We start from the raw sequence: 10,982 nt of genomic DNA on the forward strand, positions 1-10,982 counted from the left end.
ATCCTAAAATGCTATCCAATCCAAAGAAAGAATTATGGAAGTTGAATCATTATCATTTTTTTCCTCTTTATTGAGTTTTGTTTCTTCTTTCTGATGGTTCCTCCTATTGGTTTTAATTTTTACTTACAACTTCACTAATGTGAAAATATGTTTAATAGGAATGTATATGTATAGCCTATATCAGAATGTGTGCAGTGGAAGAGGGAGAAAAATTTTAAACTCAAAAGCATATGGAAGTGATTGTTGATAAATCAAAATAAATTAATAAAATTTAAAAAAATAAAAATGAAGTGGTCGTATCTGGAGAATAAAATTAAAGAGTGAGAGAGTATTATACTGGGAAAAGGAGAAAGGGAGAGGTAGAGCAAGGCAAATTAATCTCACAAAAAACACAAGAAAAGGCTCTTACACTGGAGGGGAAACAGGGAAAGGTGAGAGGAAATTAGTGAATCTTATTTTCATAGGATTTGGCTTAAGGAGGGAATAACATACACACTTAATTGGGCATGGAAATCTGTCTTACCCTGCAGGAAAATAGGAGGAGAAGGGGACAAGAGAGCAAGTGAATGAGAGAGAGGAGGGCAGATTGGGAAAGGGGGTAATTAGAAGCAAACACTTCTGAGGAGGGACAGGGTCAAAAGAAAGAATAGAATAAATGGGGGGGGATAGAATTAAGGGAAATAGAGTTAGTTTTTTACAACATGACTACTATGGAAGAGTTTTGCAAAACTGTGCATGTGCATAACCTATATTGAGTTGCTTGCCTTTTAAATGAGGGTGGGTGGGGAGGGAGGAAGGGAGAAAATTTGGAACCCAAAGTTTTAAAACACATGTTTAAAAAACTGTTTTCATATGCAACAGGAAAGTAAGAAATACAGGAAATGGGGTACAGAAATCTATCCTGCCCTAGAGGAAAGTAGAAGGGGGAAGGGGATAAGAGAAGGGGGTGGAGAGGTAGAAGGGAGGGCAGACTAGGGGAAGGGATATTCAGAATGCATGCCATTTTGGGGTAGAAGAAGGGGTGAGATGGGGTGAAAATTTGAAACTCAAAATCTTGTGGAAGAAAATGTTGAAAATTAAAAATAAATAAATAATAATAATAAAAAGAAATAAGCCCTTAGTCAGAGACACTGGCTGTAAAAATTGTTTCCCAGCTTTCTGCTTTCCTTTTAATCTTGGTTGCATTGGCTTTGTTTGTGCAAAAACTTTTCAATTTAATGTAATCAAAGTCATCCATTTTGCCTTTCGTAATGTTTTCTATCTGTGGTTATGCGTATATTATTAAGGTGTATGTCACATTACCTGGAATATAGTACATGCTTGGAAAAGTCTTTTTTACTTCCATATTTCTTTTCTACTTTCTTTCTTTCCTGAATTCCTTCCTAACTTCCTTTCTCTCTTCCTTCATTATATGCTGTAGCTTACTCAAGCTCATCATATTCCTATACAATATGCTTGGGGAAGCCTACAGCTTTAATTCCTCAAAGACTTTTTTACTGCATAAAAAGACCAGCTTGCTGAAGGTGTTTGATATTTATAGGGAGGATATGAGGCAACAGAGTCCAAATTAAGAAGTGAGTTGCCTCATGTTTTCATTTGCAAATACATTTGAATTCATTGTCCTAAACTATAATACACTACAGAATCTTGCTATTAGATTCACAATGGTCATATCTATTTTTGGTTGGGTATTAAGGAATTAGTTATCCTAATATATTTTTGATAGGACTACAGAACCAAGAAAATATTTTGGAGAGCAATGTCTCAATACATTACAAGAATCATAAAATTGATTATGACTTTTAAACAAGCAATTCCTCTAGCAGGACATTATCACAGAAATAAACATAACATTTTAAATTACTTATGCACAGAAAATATATTCATTGGTTCTTTATTTTGAAAAGTGAAAACTGGACATAAATAACATGTTCAAAATTGGCTAAACTAATTATGGCACATTATCATATATGAATATAATAGAATCCCCACAATAATTATAGTTAATGTACACAGGGAAATGAGGAAGGTCCATTCTGAGATAAGGTACAGGAAAATCAACAAAGCCAGAATGGTTACACTCTTATGCCATAACTTCACCTACATAAAATAGAAGGAAAAAAGAAACAAAGAAAGAGTATTGGCTCAATATGGAAAATATTTCTAGAAAGCCTGGATGTCAACTACATTATTTTCTTTCCTTGTTATTTATGTGTTACTTCACCTGATTCTACTTCAACATAGGCTGCAGTGTTGGATAAAATTATGACTATTATTTCAAAGGCTCAACTCAAAATTAATTTTTTTTACTTCACAACAGAGTTTCTAAAATTTTTTTAAAATATCTTGTTTGACATACCACTAATCATCTGCGTATTTAATATTGACATTATGTACTCATCTAGGGTATAGCTTTATAGTATAAAGGGGATGGGGAACAGGATGGAGAGAAAGATGCAGATAGTAATCATAACTGTGCCATGTGAATGGGATGAATTCTCCCATAAAACAGAAATGGATAGCAGAAGGATTCAAAACTATAGTCCTACAATATGTTGTTTGCAAGAAACACATTTGAAACAAGAGTATACACAGGGTAAAGGTAAAAGGCTGGAATAGAACATTATGCTTCAGCTGAAGTAAAAAAAAAAAAAAAGCAAGGGTAGCATTCCTGATCTCAGACAAAGCAAAAGAAAAATAGATCTTATTAAAAGAGATAAGGAAGGAAACATGACATCCTTTTAAAATGCACCATAGACAATGAAGCTATATCATTACTAAATGTATATGCACCAAGTGGTATTGCACCCAAATTCTTAGAGGAGAAGTTCAGGGAGCTACAGGAAGAAATGGACAGCAAAACTATACTAGTAAGGGTCCTCAACCTTCCCCTCTCTGTACTACATAAATCTAACCACAAAATAAACAAGAAAGAAATTAATGAGGTAAATAGAATTTTAGAAAAGTAAGATATGGTAGACCTCTGGAGAAAATGAATGGGGATACGAAGGAAGGTACCCTTTTCTCAGTGGTACATGGCACCTAGACAAAAACTGACCATGTTCTAGGGCATAAAACATCACAATCCAATGCAGAAAGGTAGAAATATTGAATGCATTCATTTCTAATTTTTTTTAAAGAACTTGGTTGACATACCATTAATCATTTGTATATTTAATATCGACATTATTTCCTCATCTAGGGTATAGTTTCCCTCCATTTTTTCTCAACATACCTGTTTGCTGATTATAACCTCAATGTAGTAGGTTACACAGATATACTGTATCATATTATGTTACTTTATATTTTATTCATCTTGCATTATATTATATTACTAGGCAGGCTCATTCTCTTCTCTTAACCTCAACTTCCTTGTCTATCAAGTGAGGGAGAAAATGAGGGGCAGATAGTAGAAGAAGATAACCCCCAAGATTCTTCCTAGGTCTCATATCCTATGCTCCTCTAAATACTGTATTACATCATTACCCTCAGCCAGCAATGGCACAAAGCAGCACATGTAGGCTATTCTGACTTCCATTATGGGAAATAAGATGATAGAATAATAAATTCAGAGTTTTTAAGAGGCTTCTGAGTCCATCTCCAGAGTCACCTCATTGTATGAATGAAGAAACTGAGGCTCAGCAATTTACCATCCTTGGCCAAGGTCACATAGGTAAGTGAGCATCAAGAGAATGATCTGAATTTAGGTCCTTTCACAGCTGAATGCATTATCATTCTAGTATATCAGCAGCCCCCTAATCCACCATTGTAGCATTGATTTTAGCATGAATGCAGAAGAATCTCAGGACATGTGATGTTTTTGTTTCCCCAGTTCTTTGACCTTCTAGTGTTTCCTGATAGCTTTAAGAAAGAACCCTGGAGAGGCAGCTAGGTGGTACAGTGAACAGAGCACTGGCCCTTAATTCAGGAGGATCTGAGTTCAAATATGGCCTCAGACACATAACACTTATTAGCTGTGTGACTCTGGGTAAGTCACTTAACTCCATTGCCTAGCCAAAACCACAAAAAAATAAACAAAAACAAAAAAAGAATGAACCCTGGATATTGCACTTATGATATTAAACTATCTCCCTGTTCAACAACATCATTTCTTTGAGAATGGTCTTTATATTTATATAGAGAATTACTAACAAGTACCCTCTATTCATTTATAAGGAATTTTTGAAATCTTAGTATACAAGGGGCCTACGAATATCAACTTCTACTGCCTAAATAAATTAGTATGATTCAGAGTCTGCAGGAAAAAGCAAAAATGAAAATTTATGAAGTTCTGTGAATTTTTCTTTAATATTTAGCAGTGACCACTGCCACATATTGTAATAAATTAACCAACATACAAGGGAAATAAACAAAGATCTAAGCACATAACATTTATATCCTATGGAACATTTTTAAGTAATAGACCTTGAAACCATCAGAAGCCTTAAAAAAATAAAGACAGCTAATGCTGAGGTTTAAGAGGTTGCAATATTTGAGGTTGTGTCTCTACCTGTTCTCCTGCCAGTATGATTCTTGGGTCTCATCAGCTTGTGGGTATCGCAACATTAGATGTAACTGATCAACTGGTATTTTTTTGTAAAGAAAATCTACCATTTCTGACATATATCCATGACACAGACCGGTTTTCTAGTTCCCTACCTTTCCAGGACAGTGATTAGTTAAAATAGATGGATAGGGCAGAAAAGAAATGCTCAACTTTTGCTGATGCTCCCATCCCAAAGCCTTTAAAAAAGAGGATACACAAATACGTCATAAAGAATCCATACAGACTGTCTGATAGAAAAGATTGCAGTGTTTTGATCAAGATGAACAGTAACAAATGAGTTATAATTTTTAGACACAAGAAAATACCTTTTAAACTTGAAAAGTAAAATAATATAGAGCACAATTGGAATGGTAATAAGAAAAATAGACAACTGATATGAACTCAGGTTTCTTTAAGGAGTTTTCTTGGCTTTTAAATCATTTGACCAATACCAAAGGAATAACTTCAGAATCAATTCTTTTTGGAAAAGAGAATAGAGTCTTTGATTAGGGAGTTTATAGTTTTTCCTTGGTCCTTTTTTTTTAGCCAATTATTCAATTCATTTATTTAAACAAAGGAAGTCAATATTTTTAGTTGCAGAAATACAAATAACAAATATATCCTTATTTACATTATGCAAGGAGTAAGAGAAATTAGAAACCAGTCATTGTGAAATGTCCTCTGACAATCACAAAGGAGCTTGGTGTAATCCTTTGATAAATTGTAGAGGGAGGAAAGCAGGTTCTCACTTACAGAAACAGGAGAGTCAGGAACAGAACAAGTAGTGCCCAGGTTCCAGCACTTAAACTTAGGATGATGCTCATTGTCATGCTCTCTTGTTGGCTTTTTATTTCTGTCTGTATTCTTTGTCTCTGTTTGCCTCTTTGTTCTTAACACCTCAACCTGGAGTGCTGTTCTAATTCGCTGATAAATTCTGAAAGGAATATATAGACTACAAAACAAGGGGTGGAGTTAAAGGGACAACTAATGAAACTATGATCCAGCTGGGATGTTTTCTGGATCCTATATAAATCTCTAAAGCTCAAGAGTTGATCTACTGTAGAAAACAGTTCATTAAATTCTGTGATGGTAAGATAAGTTCAGAAAATAATAATTAACCTTAGCCATTTTAAACACATAGCAGTAATGATGCAAAGCCTTTAATGCTTGTCAGAAATAGTGGTTTCAAAACTAGAGAGGAGTTAATGTTTTATGGAGTTCCAAAGTACAAATGAAGCAGTTAACAAATATGTCTTAAGTGCCTGTATATACCAGGCACGACATTTAGCCCTTGGGATGCAGAGATGAAAATTCTGCTGTGATAATTCATAGCTGTATGAACATAGGAATGTCATAAGTCATAGAACCATGAAAAAAGAGGTGATCTCAGATTCATCAGGCATAGGTTTGAATACAAGGTCTACCACCTATTGTCTCTATGACCAATGAAAATTTGCTTTACAGGATCCAACATTTCTCATCAATAATGAGAGACTCAGAGAGCACAAAGGTCTCTCCAAGCTCTGGATGTGTCATCTTCATACCTTAAATTCATCATCTCAGAAATGTGAAAAACAACGTTTATGATACATTCCTGACAGGTTTCTTGTGAAACTCAAAAATTAATATCTACTAAGTGCTTTGAAAAGTTTAAATGCTATATAAATTTTGGGTGTTACTAATATTGTCCTCTATTAAAGAAGCAGTATTATGAGGAGGGGGAAATATCAACCATAAGTTCTCAGTCACCCACAGAGAAACATATCTGGGTTATGACCATCTTACTATAGCAAATATATGAATGAACATCTTGTCTGCAGCAGACCAAGTGAGCATTCATCCATTCTTTCTTTTCTTGGTTGTTGAGTCATTTCAGTTGTGTCTGACTCTTTATGACTCCATTTTGGACTTTCTTGGCAAAGATACTGGAGTGGTTTGCTATTTCCTTCTTCAGCTCATTTTACAGATGAAGAATTAAGGTAAACAAGGTGAAGTGACCTGCTCAGACAGCTAATAATGTCTAAGACTAGATTTGAACTTTGGAACTCCTTGCTTCAGGACTGGCACTCTATCCACTGCATCACCTAGCCTTTCTCTGAAGACCTCCAAAGAAGCAAACCTTTTGACTTCCTGAGGCAAACCAATTCCAGTTCTGGGTAGTTCTAATCCTCTGGAATTTTCCACTCCCATCAAGCCAGCATCTACCTCCCTGTAACTTCCATGTTTGGTCCTAGTTCTGTTCTCTTCTGCCATATAAATCAAGTCTAACCCCAATTCCATGTTAAAGCATTTGAAGATAGCTAGTATATATCATCCTAAACCATCTCTGCCTGAAACAAAGCAACCTCACTTCCTTCAGCTGATCTTCAGATGGTGCAAAATAAAGCTCCCTGACAGTCTTGATTGTCCTTCTTTAGATATTTTCTTTTTTTGCATCATTTCTCGAATGTGGAGGGCAAGACTGCCACAGTATTTCACATTGGACGTGACTATGGGGGACAACAGTGTAATTGACATTTTCCTCATGCAAGATATGATACCCCTTTTCTTTTTTCAATTCAATTTTATTTTATTTTCAATTTCAAATTCTCTTCTTCTATCCTTTCATTCCATATCTACCCATTTGGAAGGCAAGAAAAATGAAACAAATTACAATTATGTATATTGATATAAAAAAATTCTCATCTTAGCCATATACATAATACAAAAATTGAAAAGAAATTTTAAAAAATTATGCTTCAATCTCCACTCTGAGTCCATTAGTTCTCTGCCCTAAAGCTGGATAGCATACTTCATCATGAGTCCTTGAATATGATTGGTCATAGTGCTTATCAGAGCTACATAGCCTTTCAGGTTGAGTATTTTTACATTATTATGAAAGTATAAATTGGTTTCTTGATTCTGCTGACTTCACTCGTGTAAGGTCAAAAAAGGCTTTTCAGGTTTTTCTGAAAACATCCCCCTTCATCTTTTCTTTTTTTTTTTTCACCTTGGAGGAGTTTTTATTCTAAGCCACATTTCTATTTGGCTATGCTTTTTATCTAATTGGTCACTGAGGCTTTTGATGAAGGCATTCCAGCACTCCTAAACTCCTGTATTTATGGCATCATTTATTTTTTCCCATTTTTTTATTTTATTAATTTATTTTGATTTATCAATAATCACTTCCATATGCTTTTGAGTTTACAATTTTTCTCACTCTTCCTCCCCACCAACCTCCCAAAGACGGTGCACATTCTGACACAGGCCATACATTTACATTCCTATTAAATATATTTTCACATTACTGAAGTTGTAACTAAAAATTAAAACGAATAGGAGGAACCATCAGAAAGAGAGAACAAAACTCAACAGAACAGAAAAAAGAAGATACTAATTCAATTTTCACAATTATGATTACTATCTGTGTCTTTTTGTCCATCCTTTTGCCCCATGTTTATGCTTTTCTTTCTCCTTTCTCCCTTCCCCCCCTCACAAGTGTTTTGCTTTCAACAATCCCCTCCTTCAGTCTCTCCTCCCTTCTATTATCCCTTTTCTTTTTGTTCCCCCTTGTCCTTACTGCTTCTTCACTCCCTTCGATCCCCCTTCCCTTTTCTTTCCCCTTTTCCCTCCTACTACGTATAGGGCAGGGTAGATTTCTTTACCTAACTGATCATGTTATTCCCTTCCTGAGACAAATATTATGAGACTAAAGTTCAAACAAGGCTCATCCCCTTCCCTTCTTTCCCTCTGCTGCAATACGATTTTCTGTCTTTTCCTGTAACAATTAACCCTTGTCTGCCTCCCCCTTTCTCAGTACATTTTCTAAGATCAGATTAAGCCACTTACTTGTATCTATTTAACCCACTTGACTTAGATTTTTTTTTAGCATTACATCAAAGTCAACTATTATCCACCCCCTTTATGTATACTCCTTTAACATGGAGTATTAACAATATGGTTCTCAAGAGTTGGAAGCAAAAAAGCCGGCCCTTATTAACAACACTTTATACCTTTCTGTCCCATTTGCCTTTTTATGTCTTTCTTCAATCTTGCACTTGAAAATTAAATTGTTTGTTTAACTATGGTCTTTTTATCAAGAATGTTTGGAAGTCCCCTATTTCATTGAAGATCTATCTCTTCCCTTGAAATATCACACTCATTTTTGCAGGGCAGTTGATCCCTGGCTACAATTCAAGCTCCTTTGCCTTTCAGGATAGCATGTTCCTCACCCTGCAGCATTTTAAGGTAGAAGCTGCAAGGTCCTGTGTAATCCTGACTGTGGTTCCATGCTATTTAAATTGTTTCTTTCTGGCTGCTTGCAGCACCTTCTCTTTCATCTGGTAATTTTGGAATTTGGCTATTATGTTCTTTAGCACTGTCAATTTGGGATCTCTTTCAGGTGGTCAGCAGTCTATTCTCTCTGTGGTTATTTTACCTTCTGGTTCTAGGACTTTAGGGCAGTTTTCCTTTATGATTTCCTGAAACGTATTGTACAGAATCTTTTTTCCATCATGATTTTCAGGTAGTCCAATGATTTTTAAATTGTCTCTCCTAGATCGATTTTCCAGGTCGGTGGTTTTAGTGATGAGGTATTTCATGTTTCCATCTACTTTTTCATTTGTTTGCTTCTGTTTGACTGATTCTTGCTCTTTCATAGGCTCATTAGTTTCCATTTGTCCAATTCTAGTTTTTAACAGATTGTTTTCTTGTTAGTTTTTTACTTCCTTCTCCAATTGGCCAATTGTATTTTTAAGGGACTTCTTTCCTTCACTGTACTTTTTTTTTTCAATGGGCCAATTGTATTTTTTAAGGACTCTTCTACCTCTCTCATTAGACTTTAAAATCCTTCCTGAGCTCTTCTAAGAAGCCTTTTTGGGCTTCAGACGAGTTCATGTTCCCTTTTGACGTTGCAGATGTGGCTTTGTTGCCAATGTTGTCCTCTTCAGAATTTCTGTCTTGATCTTCACTCTTCTCATAATATGAATCTATGGTAGGTCACTTTTTACTCATGGTTTCTTTATTCCCTGGCCCTTAAAGAAATTGAGCTTTCCTGCTGGGGAACAGAGAGCACTGACCCAAGTTTCTTGTATTGGGAGCCCAGGTCTTGGTCACTGGCTTTGAGTGCTGGGGCCTCTTATGTGGGCAAAGGGAAGCTGTAGGGTTCTGGTAGCTTACTTGTGTTGGGCTGGAGTCAGCAAGGCTGGAACTTTCAGGCAATTCTAGGTTGCCTGCTTTTCCTTTTCTTTAGCTTTCTTCAGCTCCTTTTTGATGGGTGATGCAGGGTGTTTATCTGCCTGGAACCCCTCGCAATGCTGCCCTCCTCATTTCTGCTAATGCACTGGGAGATTCCTTTGTGGTAGAGTGTCGAGGCACCTGGGGGTTTTCTGAGCTGGGTTCCACCGGTTCCCCCACCCTCACTGAGGCACTCAAAGGTCCAGGTGTTGGTGTTTGCCTGCTCTACCACCTGGGTTCAGGATCTCCTCCTGGTTGACAGTTGGAGGGTGTAGGGTTCTGACAGCTTACCTGGTGTTGGGTTGGAATCAGCAAGGCTGGACTTTAGGAAGACTCTAGGTTGCTTTCTTCAGCTCCTTTCAGATGACTGCCTCACAGTGCTTATCTGCCACGGGCCCTTTGCAGTGCTGCTTCCCTTATTTTTGCTGAGGCACTGGGAGACCCGTTGGCTGGGCTGCTACACTGTTGTTCCATGTCTTTCTTGTAGTTCAGCTTTTACAGGGTTTCTTTTTTTCTGGTGTGATATTTTCTGGGTTTTCAGAGATTGATAGTGGAGAGTGAGAGTGACTACCTTCTTGACTCCCAGAAGCAGAACCTGTCCCTCCCAGAAGAGGAACCTGTCCATCTTCTCTTACAGTATGATATTTTTTTCAACCATATTGATGTACCAGAATATGTTCAGCCATTCCCCAATTCATGCTTATCCCCTCAGTTTCCAACTATTTGCTATCACAAATACAGCTGCTATAAACAAATCTGTACATTTGGGTCATTTTCCTCATTCCTTAATTTCTTTGCATTATATACCTAAAACCATTATTGACAAATTGCATGTGTATGGTGAATTTTGTAGCTTTCTGTTTATGCTTCCAAATTGCTTTAGAGAATGGTTGGAATAGATCACTGCTCCATCAATAGTGCATTAAATTACCCATTTCACAGCCCTTCCAGTATTTTTGATTCACGCTTTTGTCAATTTAGTATATCTGAGGGGTACAAGACAATACCTCAGAGTTGTTTTAATTTGCATTTCCCTAAGTACTGGTGACTTCCAGCATTTTTCATATGACTATGTATAGCAGGGTTTCGTTCCTCTGAAAATGGCTTATTCACATCCTATAACCATTTATCAATTTACAAGTAGTTCTATTCTTTTAAATTCAACTATGTTCCCTACATGTCTTAGAAATGAAACCTTTGGAGGGGATTCTGAGAAGATAAA

General features: G+C 36.4%; 1 protein-coding gene across 1 annotated transcript in view; it reads right to left on the minus strand.

Moving 5' to 3' along the window:
- The window catches only part of LOC110201912 (cytochrome P450 3A24-like), a 49,245-nt gene extending 43,669 nt beyond the window's left edge, over positions 1-5,576 (minus strand). Inside the window, exon 1 of the mRNA XM_020977780.2 lies at positions 5,300-5,576. Coding sequence (XP_020833439.1) covers positions 5,300-5,376 — 77 coding nt within the window. The 5' untranslated portion in view covers positions 5,377-5,576. The remainder of the gene's footprint in view (positions 1-5,299) is intronic.
- Positions 5,577-10,982: the final 5,406 nt, after the last annotated feature.

The sequence above is a fragment of the Phascolarctos cinereus genome, unplaced genomic scaffold, assembly GCF_003287225.1.
Source record: "Phascolarctos cinereus isolate Bilbo 61053 unplaced genomic scaffold, phaCin_HiC Scaffold_4;HRSCAF=312, whole genome shotgun sequence".
Taxonomy (NCBI): domain Eukaryota; kingdom Metazoa; phylum Chordata; class Mammalia; order Diprotodontia; family Phascolarctidae; genus Phascolarctos; species Phascolarctos cinereus.